Raw genomic sequence first — 24,751 nt, 5'->3', positions numbered from 1 at the left:
TCAACCTAGCGTTCTGCTGACCTGCATGCTGTCATAAAACCGGGACATACACACACACATGCAGGTACAGTCATAATGGTCATTTATCTACCAACTGCAAAGATGACAGCACTAGCATGAGCCTATATGCTAACTGATGACACATAACAGTAGTGCTGTCTTTCCAATCTCACACACAAATGTAGGGGGGGTTACGACTCTTAACTTACAGACACACTGTTGTTCAGCTTGTAGACCTCGATCAGATGAAAGTCCAGATTAAAACAAAACTGATATGAAGTGTTTCCTTGTTAATCCATTTGAGAGTTAGTCCCCCCCACTGTCAGTCGGTTGTAGTAGCTTTCTATATCTTGAACAAAGTAAATACAACCCTAAACCACTTCTGCCCTTATGCCCTTCTCTCTCTCACCAAACTTCCCCTTTCTATAAGGAAGCTAACACTATCAGCATCTACAATCGCTCCCACTCTGCACAACCAGGAAGCCATGTGCCAGACTAAGAGAGAGACATTATCATATCAACGATATAACACTAACAGTTAAAACAGCACAGAGACTTATTTTAGCTCCTGGAATTGAGTTCCTTGAATGTTCTTATCTTCATAGTTACCATGGTGACACTAGCAATATAGGTCAGTTGGGGTTGAAGTTAAATGAGGCCCAGACACAACTTTACCTTACAATACTCTGTGGTTATTCCTGTAAGTACAGTGTAACAACTATTGTAATGGCTCATTGTTACACTGTACAACCCCTGCAGATGTCGGATCTTAACCTGATCACTCTTTTGTCGCAGAGAATTTTCCTGCTGCACCAGGAAATTCAAATGAGCCTCATGAGTCCCTGAAAAATATCAGTTATCTTTCTCTCCATTCGGGAGGAATCAAGTCACCGGCATCAAGGCACGCTATCAAAATAATTGTCTCTCTCGCTCGCTAAAACGCTAGGCCTGGGTCCTATTACTGCAACATTCAAATGTACAAACATGTACCTGAAATCCAGCCATACACATCAACAACCGTTTTATATACAGTTGAAGTCGGAAGTTTACATACACCTTAGCCAAATACATTTAAACTCAGTTTATCACAATTCCTGACATTTAATCCTAGTAAAAATGCCCTGTCTTAGGTCAGTTAGGATCACCACCTTATTTTAAGACTGTGAAATGTCAGAATAATAGTAGAGAGAATGATTTATTTCAGCTTTTATTTCTTTCATCACATTCCCAGTGGGTCAGAAGTTTACATACACTCAATTGGTATTTGGAAGCATTGCCTTTAAATTGTTTGACTTGGGTCAAATGTTTCGGGTAGCCTTCCACAAGCTTCCCACAATAAGTTGGGTGAATTTTGGCCCATTCCTCCTGACAGAGCTGGTGTAACTGAGTCAGGTTTGTAGAACTCCTTGCGCGCACACGCTTTTTCAGTCTGCCGACACATTTGAGGTTAGGGCTTTGTGATGGCCACTCCAATACCTTGACTTTGTTGTCCTTAAGCCATTTTGTCACAACTTTGGAAGTATGCTTGGGTTCATTGTCCATTTGGAAGACCCATTTGCGACAAAGCTTTAACATCCTGACAGATGTCTGAAGATGTTGCTTCAATATATCCACATATTTTTCATAACTCCTGATGCCATTAATGTTGTGAAATGCACCAGTCCCTCCTGCAGCAAAGCACCCCCACAACATGATGCTGCCAACCCCGTGCTTCACGTTTGGGATTGTGTTCTTCTGCTTGCAAGCCTCCCCCTTTTTCCTACAAACATAACGGTGGTCATCATGGTCAAATAGTTATATTTTTGTTTCATCAGACCAGAGGACCTTTCTCCAAAAAGTATGATCTTTTGTCTCCATGTGCAGTTGCAAACCGTAGTCTGGCTTTTTTATGGAGGTTTTGGAGCAGTGGCTTCTTCCTTGCTGAGCGGCCATTCAGGTTATGTCGATATATGACTCGTTTTACTGTGGATATAGATACTTTTGGACCTGTTTCCTCCAGCATCTTCACAAGGTCCTTTGCTGTTGTTCTGAGATTGATTTGCACTTTTTGCACCAAAGTACGTTCATCTCTAGGAGACAGAACGCATCTCCTTCCTGAGCAGTATGATGGCTGCACAGTCCCATGGTGTTTATACTTGCGTACTGTTGTTTTTACAGATGAACGTGGTACCTTCAGGCGTTTGTAAATTGCTCCCAAGGATGAACCAGACTTGTGGAAGTCTAGAATTTTTTTTCTGAGGTCTTGGCTGATTTCTTTTCCTTTCCCGTGATGTCAAGCAAAGAGGCACTTAGTTTGAAGGTAGGCCATGAAATACATTCACAGGTACAACTCCAAATGACTCAAATTATGTCAATTAGCCTATCAGAAGCTTCTGAAGCCATGACATAATTTTCTGGAATTTTCCAAGCTGTTTAAAGGCACAGTCAACTTAGTGTATGTAAACTTCTGACCCACTGGAATTGTGATACAGTTAATTATAAGTGAAATAATCGGTCTGTAAACAATCGTTTGTAAAATGACTTGTGTCATTGTCATGCGCTGACCTTAGAGAACCGTTTTATTTCTCTATTTAGGTCAGGGTGTGATGTGGGGTGGGCATTCTATGCTTTGTATTTCTTTGTTTTTGGCCGAGTATGGTTCCCAATCAGAGGCAGCTGTCTATCGTTGTCTCTGATTGGGAATCATACTTTTTTCCCACCTCTGTTGTGGGATCTTGTTTTTGTTAGTTCTGTGAAGCCTGCAGAACGTGACGTTCGTTTTTAATTTTTTTTGTTTTGTTTGGTGTTCTGAGTAATTAAAGAATCATGAAAACTTATCACGCTGCACCACGCTGCACCTTGGTCTACTTCTTCAGACGAGCGTTACAGAAGATCCCACCACAAAAAGACCAAGCAGTGTTTTCTGGAGGAGTGGACATGGGAGGAGATACTGGAAGGCAAGGGACCCTGGGCGCAGGCTGGAGAATATCGCCGTCCTAAGGAGGAGATGGAAGCAGAAAAAGCGGAACGGCGAGGATACAAGGATTTGGCACAATTTTTTTGGGGGGGGGACACGGGGAGATTGGCGGAGTCAGGTAATAGACCTGAGCCAACTCCCCGTGCTTAACGCGGGGAGCGAGTGACCGGGCAGGCACCGTGTTATGCGGTAAAGCGCATGGTGTCTCCAGTGCGCGTGCACAGCCCGGTGCGCTCGGAGCCAGCTCTCCGCAAGTGCCACGCTAGATTGGGCATCCAGCCAGGGCGGATTGGGCCAGCTCAGCGCTTTTGGTCTCCAGGGCGCCGTTTCGGCCCAGGGTATCCTGCGCCGGCTCTGCGCACTGTGTCTCCAGTGCGCTGTGACAGCTCAGTGTGTCCTGTGCCTGCGCTCCGCACATGCCGGGCTAAAGTGGGCATTCAGCCACGAGGAGCAGTGCAAGTTCTAAGCACCAGATCTCCAGTGCTCCCCCACAGCCCGGTTCGACCTGTGCCTGCGCTCTGGAGGTGCCGTGCTAAAGTGGGCATTCAGCCTGGAAGAGAGGTGCCAAGGATAAGCACCAGATCTCCAGTGCTCCCCCACAGCCCGGTTCATCCTGTGCCTGCTCCACGGGTCAGTCCGGAGCCTCCAGCGACGGTCCCCAGTCCGGAGCCTCCAGCGACGGTCCCCAGTCCGGGGCCTGCTACGAGGGTCCCCAGTCCGGAGCCTGCAGCGACGGCCTCCAGTCCGGAGCCTCCGGCGACGGTCCCCAGTCCGGGGCCTGCGGCGAAGGTCCCCAGTCCGGAGCCTCCGGTGACGGTACCCAGTCCCGGGCCTGCGGCGAGTGTCCCCAGTCCCGGGCCTGGGGCGAGGGTCCCCAGTGCTGGGCCTGCGGTGAGGGTCCCCAATCCGGTGGCCGGCGACGAGGGTCCCCGCACCAGAGGCGCCACCAATGTGGGGGGAGCCAGAGGCGCAGCGGGGGCTACGCCCCGAACCGGAGCTGCCGCCAAGGGTAGATGCCCACCCGGACCCTCCCCTCTATCGTTGTCTCTGATTGGGAATCATACTTAGGTAGCCTTTTTTTCCCACCTATGTTGAGGGATCTTGTTTTTTGTTAGCTCTGTGAAGCCTGCAGAACGTGACGTTCGTTATTCTTTTTGTTGTTTTTGTTTGGTGTTCTGAGCAATTAAAGAATCATGAACACTTACCACGCTGCACCTCGGTCTACCTCTTCAGACGAGCGTTACAGTCATGCACAAAGTAGATGTCCTAACCGACTTGCCAAAACTATAGTTTGTTAATAATACATTTGTGGAGTGGTTGAAAAACCGAGTTTTAATGACTCCAACCCAGGTGTAGGTAAACTTCTGACTTCAACTGTAGCTTAATAACATAAGATAGATATTGGTCTCCACTAGGGCTCCGACAATGTCAAGTGTATGCTTAGGTCAAAATTGAGTTCAATGGTGGCCTGGGGTGGTTAACAGTTTGGGCTGCTGCCTTCAGCGCACATAAAGGCCTACCTTGTCGGGCATAAGTTGGATTCCGGCCCACGCCTTTCTGGCACAAATATCTAAATGCCCCCGATTGACAAGATGTATTTACACATTTCAAACATGGACAGTTCAGGTATATTTTGATGAGAAATGACCATACCAGACGCTTTTGGATCATGTAAAATAATAAAAATAGGCTACACCAACATCATTTTCAATTCATACAAATTGTTGGGTAAATTGGCACAGTAGATTTGCCGTGGTAAACGATGAAATACTTTATTTATATTGTAGGCTATGGAATGCTTGTCGAATAGATAAATCACCCTTAGTCTGTTCAAAAAGGACTAAGTTGTTCCGGTTAGAGGTGACCAATAATGGTTGGTATTAAGATTAGCTGTGTGGGTACATTTTGCATGTATTGCGATAATCTAGTGCCACCGATGGTTGCAATAGGCCCCTTGTTATTTTATTATATTACAATACATTCTGTAGGCTACCCGTTAGCCTATCCTACTGTATCTAGGGAGTTTTTCCTAGCCACCATGCTAATACATCTGCATTGCTTGCTGTTTGGAGTTTTAGGCTGGGTTTTTGTATAGCACTTTGTGACAGCGGCTGATGTAAAAAGGACGTTTTAAATACATTTTATTGATTGATCCCTTGTCACATAATGCACGGTGTGAAAACCGATAATAGCCTACTGTTTGTGTTTCCCTGGCTGAGTTGATGAGCTGATTTGTGCCATCAGTTGATTGACAGATGTAGGTCCTACTGTAGAACGATACATTTTCCTCCAGTGTGGATGCTCGTCCACGTTTTATAGCTATGTCTAATTTGTCAATATAGTTTTGGTCTTTGGTGTGGATTGAAAGCCTGTATTGTGCGGCTTTAATATTTCATTTCGTAAAGCCGACAGGATGTTTATGCATTTGAGCCTATCCGAAGACGATTTCATTGAGCTGAGACACTTTTCTTTGATGTAAAAATGATAAGACTATTGTCACCACCTGGTCTGTTTCACCTGTCTTGTGCTTGTCCACACCACCCACCAGGTGTCTCCCACTTGTTCCTGTTATTCCCTGTGTATTTATACCGGTGTCTTCTGTCTGTCTGTTGCCAGTTAGTCTTGTCATGTCAAGTCAACCAGCGTGCTTTTCCGTGCTCCTGTTTTTCCTAGTCTCTGTTTCTTCTGGTCCTTCCGGTTCTGACCAATCAGCCTGCCCTGACCTCGAGCCTGCCCGCCGCCCTGTACCTTCTGGACTCTGAGCTGGTTTATGAACTTCTGCCTGTCCTTGACCTGCCTCTTGCCAGCCCCTTGTTTTTCAATAAATATCAGAGACTCAAACCGTCTGCATCTGGGTCTCGCCCTGTGTCGTTATAACTATTCGTTTTACTTCTTGAAAACATTGAAATATGAATTAAATTAACTTGTGGGCCTAATGTAGACACAGGCTGGTCATATCGCCCAGTACTGGGCGAGAACTCTGGAGGCTCAGAGCAGAAGTGCGCTGCTTAGACCACTGCCCTGCGGCAGCTCACCATGCTCTAGCAAGCACTAAAGAACACTATGAATACTGATGATACATAGGCATGTCATTTTTTATTTTACTTTAAGCCTTGCCCAAACCATAGCCCTAACCTTAACTACTCTGAATGAATGGGTAAACTGTTCATTTTTGAGTTGTTTCTGTTTTAACCCTTTAGGCATGCAGAATTAATGCGTCAAAAATAGAAGATCATCCATGAGTCAAATGGCAGGGGGCCTGATATGAACCCATGCCGACGCTGGCATATGTGTGCCGGAGTCAGTGACTGTAACCGCTGGACACACAAGCACTGAGGAAACCTATAGTTTATTCTACCTATTGTTTTCCTTCAACATACAATAAAACAATTGCCCTGATTTTGCCCAACGAAAAATACATCTACCCCCTACAAAATACGGCAATTTATCATAATCCACATAAGAATTCACACAAGACGCTGTAGCCTGCACGTAGCCTCAGGCGCGGACTGGGACAAGAATTCCGCCCTGGAATTTTATCCACACCAGCCCATGTCACTGTGCACACCGCCAGCTCACACCCCCCTTGCAGGCAACCAGCTATACACACACACCCAACTTAGACACAGGTAGTAGTGCTGATACATAACATTGACAGTAGAGTAAAGCGTTTCCAAACCATTTCTGTACCAATGACTAGTGAGTGGTTCTTTTTCTTTTTACCAGCTCGTGTTTAAAACAAATACAATGTGTAAAAACCCCACTGAAGATACCACTCACCACTATAACTGTGCCTCTTGTGCTGTCTATCTATCTCAGCATCTTCTCTGCTGTCACTCTGTGCTTCTTCTTGTTCTCTGTCTGTCTGTCTGTCTGTCTGCCTGTCTGCCTGTCTGCCTGTCCTGCCTGTCTGCTTAAGCCTTATACGTTATAAAAGCCAAACTAACGACTTGGGCTATATCGCAAATTAGTGTCTGTCATATGTGTTCCTCTGAATCAACACCTAGTTACTACAGGAGTCCAGACTAACATTTTTCACTGGTGCCATGAACTTTTACAGTTGGTGGCATCAACCCATGAGTAATCATTTTATGAAGTCATTCATGATGCTTTATTAAGAAATGTAATAAATAGGCTACTGGGGTCTTCAAGAAATACCTGGTTTCATCTGACACGTCCAAGCAGGAATCCATCACTCAAGATATTTTGATGTGCAACCTAATCCAGTGATAGTCAATAATTGTCCATCCAAAATTCATGACTGTTGTTGCTATATTTCACTGTTCAAATAGGACCCCCAGAATTATTTTTGTTTTGTTTTGTTCAATAGATCTGAATTACATACATCTTATGTGCGCTAACTAATATCATAGGCTAATTCATTTGTGGTCAACACCTGAGGAAGTGGAAACTCAACACATTAACTAAATGACTATCTCTAAATGTAATAGGCTACCCACTGCTAGTAGCCAGGTATTCATCCAACAGTAAATGTAATGTCCTAAAAATAAATTGCAGTCATAGGCTACTACCTATGAGACCTATAGGCCTATGCCCTTGCAATGGCCAGTGTGCATTTCCATATCTGAAAGCCATATCATATATTGGTTGTAAAATAGTTGGTATTAAGCTGAATATAGCGAGATGAGAAATAAAAATTGTACCTACAGAAAGCTGAGACCCTCCTCTTTTTGACAGGGGGAAGGGAACGAAGCTTCCAACTCTGTGTTTTTTCCACAATTGCATTTTGAAATGTTATACGCTCAGCATGCATTTTTCTCTTGAGTGCTCGGGGGTAGAGGAGAGTGGCTTGCTCATCACAGCGTAAGAGGCAAAGGGGCAGAACCTTTCATTACAGGAATCATAAGGATAATGCATGTTACTGTTGACCAAATCATGGTTTTAGCAGCCTCAAAAATATAACATTTTGAGTAAGGTGACAATGTAGAATGTGCTAATTCTATGTTTATAGGCATCCTTTTCATTTTTTTTTTTTTTACAATCCATGATCATGGCTGTCTAGGTCTCTTTGCTGATGTCCCGTTTGACTTTGAACGCAAGTTTGCGTGACCTCAGCTCATCCTATGAGAAAACCGTGCCGTCCGTTGCCCACTGATCTAGAAGGGTTTCCTGCACTGATCAGCCAATGGCTCATTATAGATTAGAATAACATGGGCCGATGGCCATGTCAACTTTTTCATACTTCTTTAAATATATATATATGTTCATTGTGTGTGTCAATTTCGATCAGCCCACCCAACTAAAAAATGGTCCAGCCCATTTGGCATTTGCCTGAATTGCTAGATGGCCAATGCACCCTTACATAAAGTAGAACGTAGGTAAGGTGTGTGCATTGTATACAAACACCGCTTCCAGCTGCTCCCTAGTGGCAAAAAAATTAAAAGTTGTTTTATTATGTATTCAATGCAAGCAACAGGCAGAATTAATTACTGGTGGCCTCAGTGCCTGTGTGTTCAAGCGGTTACAGCTAGTGGAGTAGGCAAAGGTTTGAATCCGGCCCACTGCCCTTTGACTAACCCTCCCCTATCTTGCCTGTTTTTCCAACACTTTTCTATCTCTTCAATAAAAGCAAAGCAATTACGAAAGGAGTGGGACTGCCCCTAATCCTTAAAAAATACTTTAAAGAAATAATAAATCCTTGGACAAATAACAATTAGATTGTTAGCACACGTCCAACATAACATATGATCATAAATAATACAAGGTAGGCTAACTTGATTAAAAGAACATGCACAGAAAGCAACAATAGCCAGGTAACACAAACAATTGCCTATTATCGTTTTTCACACCTTTCATTATGTGCCTGGCTCCCAGACGGCGTTCCAATTCAGCCCAAAGGTGTTCGATGGAGTTGAGGTCAGGGCTCTGTGCAGGAGAGTCAAGTTCTTCCAAATCGATTCCGACAAACATTTCTGTATGGACCTTGCTTTGTGCACGAGGGCATTGTCATGCTAAACAGGAAAGGTGTGTGGCTGAAATAGCAGAATCCACTAATTTGAAGGGGTGTCCACATACTTTTGTATATACAGTGTATGTTCGCCCTCTGGTTGGTATTATCATCGGAACAACTTAGTCCTTTTTGAACAGACTAAGAACAATTTATCTATTTGACAAGCATTCCTCATTTACCACAGCAAATCCACTGTGGCAATTTAAACCGACACTTTGTATGAATGGAAATTATCGTTGGTGTGGCATACTGTTACAATTTTATTTGTTTGCTATTTACGTTATCCATTAAATACAACTTTCTTTAAAATAAAAGTGTCTGTAATGGTCATTTCTTATCTAGATCGGGATGAAAGTCGTCAGGAAGCCTTGCGGTTAGAGAGTTGGCGCGAGTAACCGAAAGGTCCCTGGTTTGAATACCCAAGCCGACAAGGTGAACAATCTGTCTATGTGCCCTTGAGCAAGGCACTTAAACCTAATTTGCTCCAGGGCTGCCGTACTATGATGGCTGACCTGTAAAACAACACATTTCACTGCACCTATCTGGGACTGCCCATTTTTGAAATGTACAACTAAATCAAGGCAATCGGGGGGATTTAGTTATTTTTTGCCAGAAGGGCATGGGCCGGAATCAAACCCACACTGACACGGTAGGCCTATATGTGCATGCTGAAGGCAGATGTTCTAATTGCTAGACCACCCCAGGCCTCGATTGAACTGACCTTAGGATCGTTAGAAACCTTAAGATGTCCTCTGAAGGCCCTCAGCTCAGCCAGGGAAACACAAACGGAAGCCTATTATGGGGTTTCACACCTTTCATTATGTGACAATGGATAGAGTTAAACGGGTAGCCTAAAGAATATGGACAAATATGGCTCCACTGGTAAAAATGACTTGACTGCCCCCGCATGCAGAGAAAGAGAACTGCGGGTTTTCGATGAACGTATCTAAATCACAAGGCTCATTGGAATTTCCTGATGTGCAGGAACATAGTCCGCAAAAAAAAAAACTAATCAAATGAAGATCGGACATCTGTATATTACGTGCATTTTGGGTCTGAGCTTGTTTCTGGATGGGGCCAAAGTGTTCCCAAGACAACTTGTGGAGTCTTGGTGCCATGTCTACCCATACAGCTCTGCTTGAGTGTTTAAGGCCTGCGAGACTCTCACTGTCTATGTTATTAAGTAAACAAAGAAGTACCTGGTGAAATTAGGAGGATGTACAGTAGACTAGTTAATAATCCCTTTTTTTATTTCGTCTCTCTAGCACTAATCTGGAACATGAGGTGTAATTCTAGCTCTGAGCCCTAGATGGTGCTACATTCAAAAAGGGTCAGAGTAGGAGTGCTGATCTAGGATGTTTTTCATTATGATCTCAAAAGGAAAAACGGATCCTAGATCAGCACCCCTATTCTGTTACTCTGCTTCTGAGCAATGCCGTCGGAGACGAGACGGCCTACACTGGCGACCAGGAAGTATGGTAGAGTGACTTTCATAGAAATAGAATAACAAGTGACATCAATAAGGGATCATATCGTTCACCTACCTTGACTAACCGGTGCCCCCGCACATTGACTCTGTACCGGTATCCCTTGTACATAGCCTCGCTATTGTTATTTTACTGCTGCTCTTTAATTATTTGTTACTTTTATTTTTTACTTATCTATTTCTTCCTCAACACTTATTTTGTCTTAAAACTGCATGGTTGGTTAAGGGCTTGTAAGTAAGCATTTCACTTTAAGGTGAAATGTGACAAATACAATTTGATTTGATTTGATTCACCTGGTCAGTCGATGTCATGGAAAGAGCAGGTGCTCTTAATGTTCTGTATGTCTATGTAATGATACTGCAGTAGGGTTGAGTGACACTAACTTAGCCAGCTGTACATCTGTATATGGAGATATTTATCTGTGTGTGTAGCTAGAATACGCTAGCAGGAAATAGGGTAGAGTGGCGTTAAGCCAGTCAAAAGTACATCTCTACGTATTGATACAGTGGTGCTCTGATTCTGTGATGATAACATAGCTATGTGACAAGATAACACATCCTCAGTGATACAGTGCACCACTTCTCCTCTGAAGCCTCTCGGTGTCTTCAGGCATACTGCTATAGGCCACAAGAAATCAAATGAAGATCATTACCCTGTGCATGCCATACATACGGTTGAAATTGTAACCATTTGTATCGACATTAGGACAGATACCGTGTGACAGGAAACAGAGCCTGTAGGTGGGCCTACCCTGTGCATGTTGCCATTTCCTGTGCCTGGGATGGGTAATGACAGGTTGTTGGTGTCCTGTGGAAATGTCTGTGGCTGCATCGGACTAGCCTATAGCAGGGAAGAGAGTATAAGTGTTAGTTTCAATGTACATCTGTCTCACCATTTTTCATCGCTAGCAATACTAACATCAGTGTTGATAGGTAGACTCTATCATCCCAAAAATAGTACTGTTTAACAATAAGTGGGCTGTTCTTATTAACCTAAGACCCTACGTTCTATTATGTCTGTTACCCGGCTGGGGGTGCGTTCGCGGGCTCTGCGGGGGGGTTTCCAAGACCTCTCCTTGGTAACGGTGTTTGCATAGAAGCATCGCCCTGTGGTGGGGTCCGAATATTGCTCCCATAGCTCCAGCACCTGCAGAGCCACAATGGAAATAAGTGTATTGCTTTTGTGCGTGTCATCCTCTATGATATCATGTAGGCACGTTGTGGTGGCTATGTGATAAAAAAAATAAAAAATAAACGGTTTGAAAGGAACTCTCACTCAAACCTAAAAACATATTAGTTAGACTATTTTAGATTTTAAAAAACATTAAGTTTTTTGGCCTCCATCAGAATCAAATGGTGAAATAAACAAACAAAAATCACCTGTAGTGGTCGCTGACCAGGGGCAGGACTGGGGGGTTCTGCTTGGCTCCGCCTCTTTACCTGATGTAGGGCAGAGTAGAGAGGAGAACCCGTCAGGATCAACATGAAAACGTGGCTTATGGAAAAGCTCAAGGTCACCAATGTCTACTAACTATAGTGAACGGGTACATCATGTAACGTAGGATATAGGAAGCCATCTATTGCACTGAAATATTGAAAAGTAAGGAACATCATATGGAAAATCATCTTTCCATGAAAGCTATAGTGATGATGAAGCTACAGTGATGTTGAGGCTATAGTGATGATGACGCTGTAGTGATGATGAGGCTAGGCTACCTGATTAATGCTTAACTTCTTAAAAATACAATGCAGCTTTACCCCCCCCCCCCCCCATGTTACATAACTATAGTCTTTCTACTAATGACAGCTGGGGCTGAGTGACATGTGCAACCTATAGATACACCCGTTTCCTAAACTAGGGGGATTTGAAAACTGGGGTTATGTCAGTAGCCTCTAGACGCAGTTATAATAAACAGAGCAGTTTCAGTTTTCTTCCTACAGATGTGGTTCTATCTTTTCAACCGTTTAATCTTGCGGATCAGTGGGACGATACTGTCCCATTTCGACAATTTCCAGAGCGCCAAATTCAAATTAAATTACTATAAATATTAAACTTTCATGAAATCACAAGTGCAACACATCAAAATAAAGCTTAACTTGTTGTTAATCCAGCCGCCGTGTCAGATTTCAAAAAGGCTTTACGGCGAAAGCAAACCGTACGATTATCTGAGGACAGCGCCCAGCACACAAATGCATAACATTTGTTGCAACACGAAAGTCAGAAATAGCGATATAATTTATGCCTTACCTTAGAAGATCTTCTTCTGTTGGCACTCCAAAAGGTCCCAGTTACATTACAACTTGTCCTTTTGTTCGATAAAGTCCTTCTTTATATCCATAAAAACTCAGTTTAGCTGGCGCGCTTCAGTCAATAATCCATTCGGTTTCCCTCCTTCAAAATGCATACAAAATTAATCCCAAACGTTACCAATAAACTTATCCAAACAAGTCAATCAACATTTATAATCAAATAATAGGTACCCTAATACGCAAATAAAAAATAAAATTTAAGACTGAGAATCGTTATTGTCTTTACCGGAGAAAAATACCAAAGAACGCGCTCTCATTCACGCGCTTGGAAACACTACAGCCAAAATGTGAGCCACCTAGAAAAACTACAATTTCTGGCTTATTCTTTCCAAAAATCAGCCTGAAACTCTTTCTAAAGACTCTTGACATCTAGTGGACGCCCTAGGCACTGCAATCGGGCATGATTTCGCCTTATTATAAAAGTGCCCGCCATTGAAATCAGTGGTAGGATGAATTTCTTTTTTTTGGGATGGTTTTTCCTCGGGGTTTCGCCTGCCATATCAGTTCCGTTATACTCACAGACATTATTTTAACAGTTTTATAAACTTTAGAGTGTTTTCTATCCAAATCTAATTATATGCATATCCTAGCTTCTGGGCCTGAGTAACAGTATGTTTACATTGGGCATGCTTTTCATCCGGATGTCTAAATACCGCCCCCTATCCTATAGAAGTTTTAAGCTACAAAATATTATGACCACATCACTTAAAGATAAGACTCTCAGGAACAAGTACATTATGTGTCTGTTTCCCTCTACAATGCCCACAAGCTGTACAGGACTCATTAGAACAGAATGGACAAGACCAGGCACCAATGGTTACCCGTCATTCATGTTTTGAGCCCCACATTTTTTAGGGGGGAATGCTTGTCACATTTTTTAGGGGGGCTTTCCTGTTTTGCATGTTATTTTGGCATTACTACATGTCACATGTCAGTTTGGAAACAATGTAAATAATATACACTGCTCAAAAAAATAAAGGGAACACTAAAATAACACATCCTAGATCTGAATGAATGAAATATTCTTATTAAATACTTTTTTCTTTACATAGTTGAATGTGCTGACAACAAAATCACACAAAAATGATCAATGGAAATCAAATTTATCAACCCATGGAGGTCTGGATTTGGAGTCACACTCAAAATTAAAGTGGAAAACCACACTACAGGCTGATCCAACTTTGATGTAATGTCCTTAAAACAAGTCAAAATGAGGCTCAGTAGTGTGTGTGGCCTCCACGTGCCTGTATGACCTCCCTACAACGCCTGGGCATGCTCCTGATGAGGTGGCAGATGGTCTCCTGAGGGATCTCCTCCCAGACCTGGACTAAAGCATCCGCCAACTCCTGGACAGTCTGTGGTGCAACGTGGCGTTGGTGGATGAAGCGAGACATGATGTCCCAGATGTGCTCAATTGGATTCAGGTCTGGGGAACGGGCGGGCCAGTCCATAGCATCAATGCCTTCCTCTTGCAGGAACTGCTGACACACTCCAGCCACATGAGGTCTAGCATTGTCTTGCATTAGGAGGAACCCAGGGCCAACCGCACCAGCATATGGTCTCACAAGGGGTCTGAGGATCTCATCTCGGTACCTAATGGCAGTCAGGCTATCTCTGGCGAGCACATGGAGGGCTGTGCGGCCCCCCAAAGAAATGCCACCCCACACCATGACTGACCCACCGCCAAACCGGTCATGCTGGAGGATGTTGCAGGCAGCAGAACGTTCTCCACGGCGTCTCCAGACTCTGTCACGTCTGTCACATGTGCTCATGTGCTCAGTGTGAACCTGCTTTCATCTGTGAAGAGCACAGGGCGCCAGTGGCGAATTTGCCAATCTTGGTGTTCTCTGGCAAATGCCAAACGTCCTGCACGGTGTTGGGCTGTAAGCACAACCCCCACCTGTGGAATACGGGCCCTCATACCACCCTCATGGAGTCTGTTTCTGACCGTTTGAGCAGACACATGCACATTTGTGGCCTGCTGGAGGTCATTTTGCAGGGCTCTGGCAGTGCTCCACCTGCTCCTCCTTGCACAAAGGCGGAGGTAGCGGTCCTGCTGCTGGGTTGTTGCCCTCCTACGGCCTCCTCCACGTCTCCTGGTGTACTGGCCTGTCTCCTGGTAGCGCCTCCATGCTCTGGACACTACGCTGACAGACACAGCAAACCTTCTTGCCACAGCTCGCATTGATGTGCCATCCTGGATGAGCTGCACTACCTGAGCCACTTGTGTGGGTTGTAGACTCCGTCTCATGCTACCACTAGAGTGAAAGCACCGCCAGCATTCAAAAGTGACCAAAACATCAGCCAGGAAGCATAGGAACTGAGAAGTGGTCTGTGGTCACCACCTGCAGAACCACTCCTTTATTGGGGGTGTCTTGCTAATTGCCTATAATTTCCACCTTTTGTCTATTCCATTTGCACAACAGCATGTGACATTTATTGTCAATCAGTGTTGCTTCCTAAGTGGACAGTTTGATTTCACAGAAGTGTGATTGACTTGGAGTTACATTGTGTTGTTTAAGTGTTCCCTTTATTTTTTTGAGCAGTGTATATATCATTGAGTTAATAAAGCCGCATACAAACATGGTCTCTTTTTTGTTTTCTTGAGTAAGGCAGCTCCAAAATGCAGGTGTTTCAGCCTAGCTCAGTGCTTTCTGTGGTGGTGGGGCAAGCCAGCAGAAAATATGGAGTGTTGCGCCATGATTGGCTCAGTGTTTTGTCACTCATGGGGACACTACATCACCGTCCAAGTCTAGCATGCTGACCAGACCGCACGCACCATCACACACATGTTGATTTTGTCCCCCCACATCAGACACGATCAGGACATGCAGGTTGAAATATCAAAACAAACTCTGAACCAACTATATTAATTTGGGGACAGGTCGAAAAGCATTAAACATTTATGGCAATTTAGCTAGTTAGCTTGATGATGCTAGCTGATCTGTCTTGGGATATAAACATTGGGTTGTTATTTTAACTGAAATGCACAAGGTCCTCTACCCCAACAATTAATCCACAGATAAAACGGTAAACCGAGTTCGTTTCTAGTAATCTCTCCCTCCTTCAGGCTTCTTCTTCTTTTTTGGACTTTACATGGCAGTTGGCTACCAACTTTAAGGTACATTACCACAACCAACTGGGCTGGAGTGTGGACCTCAGTTCATCTTTCAATCGCCCACGTGGGTACATGCTCCTAAAAACCAATGAGGAGATGGGAGAGGCAGGACTTGCAGCGCATCGAGCGTCACAAATACAACCAAGTTCTATTTTAGCGCTTGGCTAGGCAGATGCTCGCCAGAGAATTTCAGACTTTGATGACAAAGTTTGATGACAAAATTTGCCCACGAAGGACCGCCGCGCCACCTTCCTGTTCAAGAGAGCACAGCACAACAAGGTGAGTCCAAAAATGTATTGTATGCTGCTGCATAAATGATGTAATATGCCAGGGAGATATGCATACTGTACAGTGCCTTGCAAAGGTATTGGCGTTTTTCTTATTTTGTTGCATTATAACCTGTAATTTAAATGGATTTTATTTGGATTTCATGTAATGGACATACACAAAATAAAATGTGGTGCAACCAATTACCTTCACATAATTAATTATATAAAGTCCACCTGTGGGCACTCTAAGTGTCACATGATCTCTCACAAGGAATTTGATTTGATTTGATCTCAGTATATATACACACCTGTTCTGAAGGGCCAGAATCTGCAACACCACTAAGGGGTACCACCAAGCAAGCGGCACCATGAAGACCAAGGAGCTCTCCAAGCAGGTCAGGGACAAAGTTGTGGAGAAGTACAGAGCAGGGTTGGGTTATAAAAAAAATATCAGAAACTTTGAACATCCTACGGAGCACCATTTAAATCCATTATTAAAAAATTTAAAAAATATGGCACCACAACAAACCTGCCAAGAGAGGGCCGCCCACCAAAACTCATGGACCAGGCACGGAGGGTATTAATCAGAGAGGCAACAAAGAGACCAAAGATAACCCTGAAGGAGCTGCAAAGCGCCACAGTGGAGATTGGAGTATCTGTCCATAGCCATACACTCCACAGAGCTGAGCTTTATGGAAGAGTGGCCAGAAAAAAGCCATTGCTGAAAGAAAAAAATAAGCAAACACATTTGGTGTTTGCCAAAAGGCATATGGGAGACTCCCCAAAGATATGGAAGGAGGTACTCTGGTCAGATGAGACTAAAATTGAGCTTTTTGGCCATCAAGGAAAACGCTATGTCTGGCACAAACCCACCACCTCTCATCACCCCGAGAACACCATTCCCACAGTGAAGCATGGTGGCGGCAGCATCATAATGTGGGGATGTTTTTCATCGGCAGGGACTGGGAAACTGGTCAGAATTGAAGGAATGATGGATGGTGCTAAATACAGGTAAATTCTTCAGGGAAACCTGTTTCAGTCTTCCAGAGATTTGAGACTGAGACAAAGGTTCACCTTCCAGCAGGAAAATGACCCTAAGCATACTGCTAAAGCAACACTCGAGTGGTTTAACGGGAAATATTTAAATGTCTTGGAATGGCCTAGTCAAAGCCCAGACCTCAATCCAATTGAAAATCTGTGGTATGACATAAAGATTGCTGTACACCAGCAGGAACCCATCCAACTTGAAGGAGCTGGAGCAGTTTTGCCTTGAAGAATGGGCAAAAATCCCAGGGGCTAGATGTGCCAAGCTTACAGAGACATATCACAAGAGACTTGCACCTGTACTTGTTGCAAACAGTGGCTCTACAAAGTATTGACTTTGGAGGGGTGAATAGTTATGCACGCTCAATTTTTCAGGTGTTTTGTCTTATTTCTTGTTTGTTTCACAAAAAAATATATTTTGCATCTTCAAAGTGTTAGGCATGTTGTGTAAATCAAATGATACAACCCCCCCAAAAAATCTATTTTAATTCCAGGTTGTAAAGGCAAGAAAATAGGAAAAATGCCAAGGGGGGTGAATACTTTCACACTGTAGCTTAAAAAGCAACACTAAGTGTATGATGTGTCGTAAGCTGTTAGTAGCCCATGTGCCTCACCCCAATAATTTGGTCTATTTTCACCTCTAAATTTCACCTACTGTTCTGACTTGGTGGTGCACATGTAGCCTATAACCTGTTTTTGAGAAATATAATCATCGAATATTATAAGAGCTTTCATTGTCTGCTTATATTCCCCCTTTATTTATCCTACGGTTCTGACTTGGTGTACAGGGAGAACACTGTAAGAGCGGTCCATGTTCGGGAATTCTGTTGCTGTACATTTCAAAAGTGTTGAACAAATAGTTATTGACTACGTCCGTCCTAGCTCGCTCAATAATGTCTTAATCGAAAGTACGGATTACCTTATCCTCTTGTCGTTCCCTTATGCCATAGTTTGTACATCTCAATTGTGAGTAGAAACCCTGTTTGTTTAAGCAAGTCAGCCATATCAGCTATGTTTTTTTAAAGGCAGTAAATGAGGCTGAATTAACTGTTTCTCTGCCAGACAAGGCTCCGCTGATAGCCAGGTGTAGCAGTGGTAAGGTGTTGGGACTGCTTTTGGGACTCTCTCTTTATGTAGGCCCTAACAGTTTGTGGGCACCGTTTGTCACCGTTATAGTGCAATTAATGTACTGTTTAGTGTTGTGTTGTGTAGTGGCTTTGCTGGCATGCATCCCATTTTTTTATTGCCTCACAAATATTTTCTAATTTAAAATCTCCACTGCTCGGCACTAATTCAGACTGGGGCTAAAATAACATATTCAATGGTAATGTACTTTTCTACACAGAAGATCATACACCATTATCTTCTGAACTTCCCAATACGTTTCTGATGCATTTCAGTCAATTCAAACCATTCTTTCTTCAGATTGAAATACTGTCAAAAAAAACTCTCAGACTGATTTGTAATCAGTAGCGGTGTGTGGGTAAAATCACTGAGGAAGCCAAGCCAAGCCAGTAAAAAAGCCATATTACAACCCATGTTGTGATAATTGCGTTGTTTGCTCTATAACCCATTCGTTCATACGCCACCATGATATACAATAAGGCCGTGGCAACAAAATACAACAGTCACACAGTGGAGGAATAAATTCAACTACACATACAGTTGAAGGCGGAAGTTTACATACACCTTAGCCAAATACATTTAAACTCCGTTTTGTATCACAACTGGCCATGATTGGGAGTCCCACAGGGCGGCGCACAATTGGCCCAGCGTCGTCGTTGTCCGGGTTAGGGTTTGGCCGGGGTAGGCTGTCATTATAAATAAGAATTTGTTCTTAACTGTCTTGCCTAATTAAACAAAGGTTCAATTAAAAAAAAAAAGTGAAATACCTGAGTTTCTTTGTCTTTTAGTTTAGTGCCATAACAAGTGGTCTGTCGAGCCGGATATACTGTAGGTGTTCCCATGGATGAGGATCTCACCCTCAATGGCAACCCTCAGCCTGACTCCTCCAGAGCTGGGCCCGGCATATGTGAGATGCAAGCAAGTGGAACCTTCCCTGTCTTCACAGCAAAGTGCAGCAAGCGCACATCCAGCAGGAGCTAGGCCTGAAGAGGAGCCTGTTTTGGTGTGAAAGAGCATGAGGGGGAAACAGCCCACAGCCCATTTGAGAAACAATGCGTTTTACCCCTACATAACCCAATCTCAGGAAATAATAGTTTTAAGTGCCAAGAGCACAGAAAGAGCACAGGAACGGCAAATTCATACATGTACAACACCAGGCCATACACCTCAGCTCTCAATGCCCTGAATGCCAAGTATGGACAGCCCCATCAGCTTATGCAGAGTGATATTGGCAACATCCTCAATGTGTTACATGTGAGGGTAGGAGCTGACACAGCCTTCCAAGAATTTGCTCTCTCCATCCATTCGCTCTCTCCATCCATTCGCTCTCTCCATCCATTCGCTCTGTCCGCATGCTGCGGACATTGGAAGGTTACCATGATGCTGAGCTCAAGTGTGGTTCACATGTAGACTGGTTGCTGGGTAAACTGCCATGATGGGTTGATTAAAAACTATTATAGGACATGGAGTAGTCAAAACCCTATACCCTCCAGAACCTGTCTGACTGGTTGCAGGTGAAAGCAAGGACCAGAAGACTCTCCTAGACAGCTTCTGTTCTCTACCAGGACAAGAGGGAGGTTAACTGGAAAGAACCACTGCGCCTGGGTACGACTAACAAGTTCCTGACCAGTGAACGTGACTACAAACAAGCTCTCCTCGTGGTAAGCAGCAAATTAAACCAGAACAAACAAGTTTAAATTCTATTGTCCTTACTGTGAAGGGGAAGAACACTTCCTAGGCTCATGTCTCGAGTTCAAGCAGCTCTCCAGGGAGAAGGTCAGGGATTGGATCTCAGTTCAAGGCCTCTGCTGGAGGTGTGGGCGAAAACACTTTCCAAAGGAATGCACCTTAAAAAAGCCATGCAACATCTGCAAGGAGTTGCACCTCACAGTACTACATGAGTACATATTGCAAGATCACAGGATCATCCTTCTGGTCAGCACCGACAAAGCCGAGATGGGGTTCCTTTACCTTGACTGTCCAAACCGTCACCACGAGTGATGTTAAAAGTGGTCAGAGTCATCCTACGTCATGGCGAGGAGGCGATGGAGACATATGCCATTCCAAATGACGGCTCTGAACGTTCCATCATTCTCCCTGCTGCTGCCTACTACCTTGGGTTAGAGGGTGAACCAGTGGTACTGAGCTTTCAAACTATACATCAAGGAAGCCTGTACAACATGGGCAGCGCCATTTGAGGACTGATACATAGCGATCTCTACACATGTCTATGTCTCAGAGGTGCCTGCAATGAAAGGGACAGTTAACAAAAAAGTGTGAAAACAATGAGAGAGTTTTCTATAGCCGCCCCCCAAATCAGTCTCTGCTGGATTTGCTCTTGTTCCACAAAGGTTATCTCCCTCCAAGGCCCCTTCCTATGGCGTACAAGCCAACTCCTTATCCTCCAGTGACAGGGGGGTCAGATCCTCAGTGTTCCGACAGACGGCAAACCATACCTCCTTCCTCCAATTGCCATTCTGGCACGCCGCCCTCCTCCAGAACGACCACCCATGGTGCCTCTGCCTGACCAGACCCAGTCACTCCCAATGTGCTCCTCATGGGGAGGTGCAACAGCTCTCTGCCCCAAGCCATCTATGCTGACAGTGGTCTTGTTGGTCGATGGCGCTGGTGGAATAGAAATCCTGGCTGACCACTTACGGGCTAACATCGACCCTTCCCAGACCAGTGGCCCGTCTGAGGTAGGGTCAAGATGAGATCTGTGTGAGGTCAAGATCAAACCAGGTGGATCAAAAGCGAAACTAGAAGAGAGACTGCTCTTGGGTGTGGCTGTAGAACAGGCTCTAATATTTCTCAAACTTTTTTGGTTAACTGTCCCTTTAATTGCACGAAACCCCAAGTCTCTCTCCTTATCCTTGTCCTCCAACTGGGATACCGGCACCTGTATCAACTCCTACCTCATCCAGTGCATTTCAAATAGGCAACCTGCCATAACGCCTGCAATTAACAAGTGGACTTCTGTCTGGTGATGTCCACAAAGCAAAGACTGCATGTGACAAACCATTATACGACTTGCAACATGGTCAAGCAAGTTTATGTTTAAGACAGTTGACTAAAGAACAACTGATTTAGAACCAAGGAGTTAACTCAAGTCAGCACAAAGACAACAGGAGCACTCCCTCTGCTATTCCAGTACCATCTCAACTTAAGCATTTAAATATCATCAAATCAACAAGGCTATATATGCTTAGTTGAATACACTGAAACAAACTTAAAAGAACCCCCCCCAAAAAGATACAGTGTTGCTAATGTGGTGTGTGTGCGCGCAAGTAAAAGCCAATGCCATCCTCTCTTCCATGTTGGCAAAACGGTTTACAGCTCTGTTATACAGTACACTTTTCGTTTTTGTTGTCATAGGCTACCTAGCTAAAACACTTTCTAGCCTAACTTTCTCACATTGGCAACAATTAACCAGCTAAGTTAGCTAGCTAGTTAACATGAGCCTAAAAGGTCTAGGCTACATCTAGGCTACATACTGAACTTCAATCGTCTCAGGCCAGTGGCACAACATCATAATTTATGGTTAGATCAGAATCGGACGTGATAATCATTAGCCTGTACAGAGAATTAAGTCAAAACCACAAGTCCAGAAAACCCATCTGCAGCACTAGGACAACCCACAGTTGAGCTCAGCTCAACGCTGATTGGCTAATTCTTTAATACTTTTCTTATCAAGAAAGGCTGACATCAATCAATCAAACGCTACGACTGCAACATGTCATACTCTTTTGGTTCAGACTGCATCAGATACATGGGCTACACATACCGAGACAGAGGGGTGCTGTTTCCTTCGCTCTGGTGATTTCTCCGGTGGGATTCATTCAATTGCGAATTGACGGGAAATTATGAAAACACAGAGAGACGAAAGATTCATTATCTTTCAATCACCACCTTCCGGAGACACCTGAAACCCCACCTCTTTAAGGAATACCTAGGATAGGATAAAGTAATCCTTCTCACCCCCCCCCCCCCTTAAAAGATTTAGATGCACTATTGTAAAGTGGCTGTTCCACTGGATGTCATAAGGTGAATGCACCAATTTGTAAGTCGCTCTGGATAAGAGCGTCTGCTAAATGACTTAAATGTAAATGTAAATTATTTTCTATATTATCATTTTTTTATTGGTCAAATATTTGGGGAAGCCTGGCTTCCCTTGGCATCCATGAATACACACCACTGTTTGTAATAGACTGTCATTGCCCCAATTAAAAAGTCAACATTGGCCATTGATTACATCTCTTTTTTTTTTTTACATGGTGGGGTCACAATTTCTTTTAAATATCAAAATAGGGTCACAGGTCAAAACATTTTGGAAACCCCTGGATTATACTGTATAAGACACGCACGCGCACGGACACGCACACACACACGGACACATACGACTGCTGTGTCAGTAGTGTACTCCAGGGGAATGCACTGAGGTCTAACATTCTGAGCACTGAGGACAAACTCGTTTTGTAATAAATAAACTAGTTTTGTAATAGCACCTAATACTGCATCTCTATAAATACTAAAAATATCAAGAGAGAGGCTGGATTCATGTTCAACTACAAAACAATGGAAAACAGAAAGGAAAACATCGCACACTGCTGCTCATGCTCCCAGGTGATATTTATTAAGAACGTTTCGACCCTTAGGTCTTCATCAGGCATCCATATCCCAGGTGGGGGTGGAAGGTCCTATATATAGGGGCAGTACTCACTGACATCACTTCCTGAAGTAGGAGGTAACATTTTTTCATTTCTAACATAGTTTCACAAGGTTAACATTCAATGTATCAAAATACACTGCTCAAAAAATAAAGGGAACACTTAAACAACACAATGTAACTCCAAGTCAATCACACTTCTGTGAAATCAAACTGTCCACTTAGGAAGCAACACTGATTGACAATAAATTTCACATGCTGTTGTGCAAATGGAATAGACAACAGGTGGAAATTATAGGCAATTAGCAAGACACCCCCAATAAAGGAGTGGTTCTGCAGGTGGTGACCACAGACCACTTCTCAGTTCCTATGCTTCCTGGCTGATGTTTTGGTCACTTTTGAATGCTGGCGGTGCTTTCACTCTAGTGGTAGCATGAGACGGAGTCTACAACCCACACAAGTGGCTCAGGTAGTGCAGCTCATCCAGGATGGCACATCAATGCGAGCTGTGGCAAGAAGGTTTGCTGTGTCTGTCAGCGTAGTGTCCAGAGCATGGAGGCGCTACCAGGAGACAGGTCAGTACATCAGGAGACGTGGAGGAGGCCGGAGGAGGGAAACAACCCAGCAGCAGGACCGCTACCTCCGCCTTTGTGCAAGGAGGAGCTGGAGGAGCACTGCCAGAGCCCTGCAAAATGACCTCCAGCAGGCCACAAATGTGCATGTGTCTGCTCAAACGGTCAGAAACAGACTCCATGAGGGTGGTATGAGGGCCCGACGTCCACAGGTGGGCGTTGTGCTTACAGCCCAACACCGTGCAGGACGTTTGGCATTTGCCAGAGAACACCAAAATTGGCAAATTCGCCACTGGCGCCCTGTGCTCTTCACAGATGAAAGCAGGTTCACACTGAGCACATGTGACAGACGTGACAGAGTCTGGAGACGCCGTGGAGAACGTTCTGCTGCCTGCAACATCCTCCAGCATGACCGGTTTGGCGGTGGGTCAGTCATGGTGTGGGGTGGCATTTCTTTGGGGGGCCGCACAGCCCTCCATGTGCTCGCCAGAGGTAGCCTGACTGCCATTAGGTACCGAGATGAGATCCTCAGACCCCTTGTGAGACCATATGCTGGTGCGGTTGGCCCTGGGTTCCTCCTAATGCAAGACAATGCTAGACCTCATGTGGCTGGAGTGTGTCAGCAGTTCCTGCAAGAGAAAGGCATTGATGCTATGGACTGGCCCGCCCGTTCCCCAGACCTGAATCCAATTGAGCACATCTGGGACATCATGTCTCGCTCCATCCACCAATGCCACGTTGCACCACAGACTGTCCAGGAGTTGGCGGATGCTTTAGTCCAGGTCTGGGAGGAGATCCCTCAGGAGACCATCCGCCACCTCATCAGGAGCATGCCCAGGCGTTGCAGGGAGGTCATACAGGCACGTGGAGGCCACACACACTACTGAGCCTCATTTTGACTTGTTTTAAGGACATTACATCAAAGTTGGATCAGCCTGTAGTGTGGTTTTCCACTTTAATTTTGAGTGTGACTCCAAATCCAGACCTCCATGGGTTGATAAATTTGATTTCCATTGATCATTTTTGTGTGATTTTGTTGTCAGCACATTCAACTATGTAAAGAAAAAAGTATTTAATAAGAATATTTCATTCATTCAGATCTAGGATGTGTTATTTTAGTGTTCCCTTTATTTTTTTGAGCAGTGTATATGATCATACACAGGGAATGGGATCAATATTTACAGTAATATACATATAATATTCAATTAGGATAAACTTTTTTTTTTTTTTTCAT

The 24,751-nt window shown here is 44.2% G+C and overlaps 1 protein-coding gene across 2 annotated transcripts in view; it reads right to left on the bottom strand.

Moving 5' to 3' along the window:
• Window positions 1-24,751, bottom strand: part of LOC139535376 (rho GTPase-activating protein 15-like) — a 70,740-nt gene that overhangs the window by 17,244 nt on the left and 28,745 nt on the right. For both annotated transcript variants that reach the window (XM_071334727.1, XM_071334726.1), the window contains exons 6-8: window positions 11,794-11,853; window positions 11,438-11,560; window positions 11,165-11,254 (exon numbers count right to left, since the gene is read on the bottom strand). In XM_071334727.1, the coding sequence (XP_071190828.1) occupies window positions 11,165-11,254; window positions 11,438-11,560; window positions 11,794-11,853 (273 nt within the window). The remainder of the gene's footprint in view (window positions 1-11,164; window positions 11,255-11,437; window positions 11,561-11,793; window positions 11,854-24,751) is intronic.

The sequence above is a fragment of the Salvelinus alpinus genome, chromosome 12 (assembly GCF_045679555.1).
Source record: "Salvelinus alpinus chromosome 12, SLU_Salpinus.1, whole genome shotgun sequence".
NCBI classification, from domain to species: Eukaryota; Metazoa; Chordata; class Actinopteri; order Salmoniformes; family Salmonidae; genus Salvelinus; species Salvelinus alpinus.
This window is presented reverse-complemented; position numbering and strand designations above follow the sequence as displayed.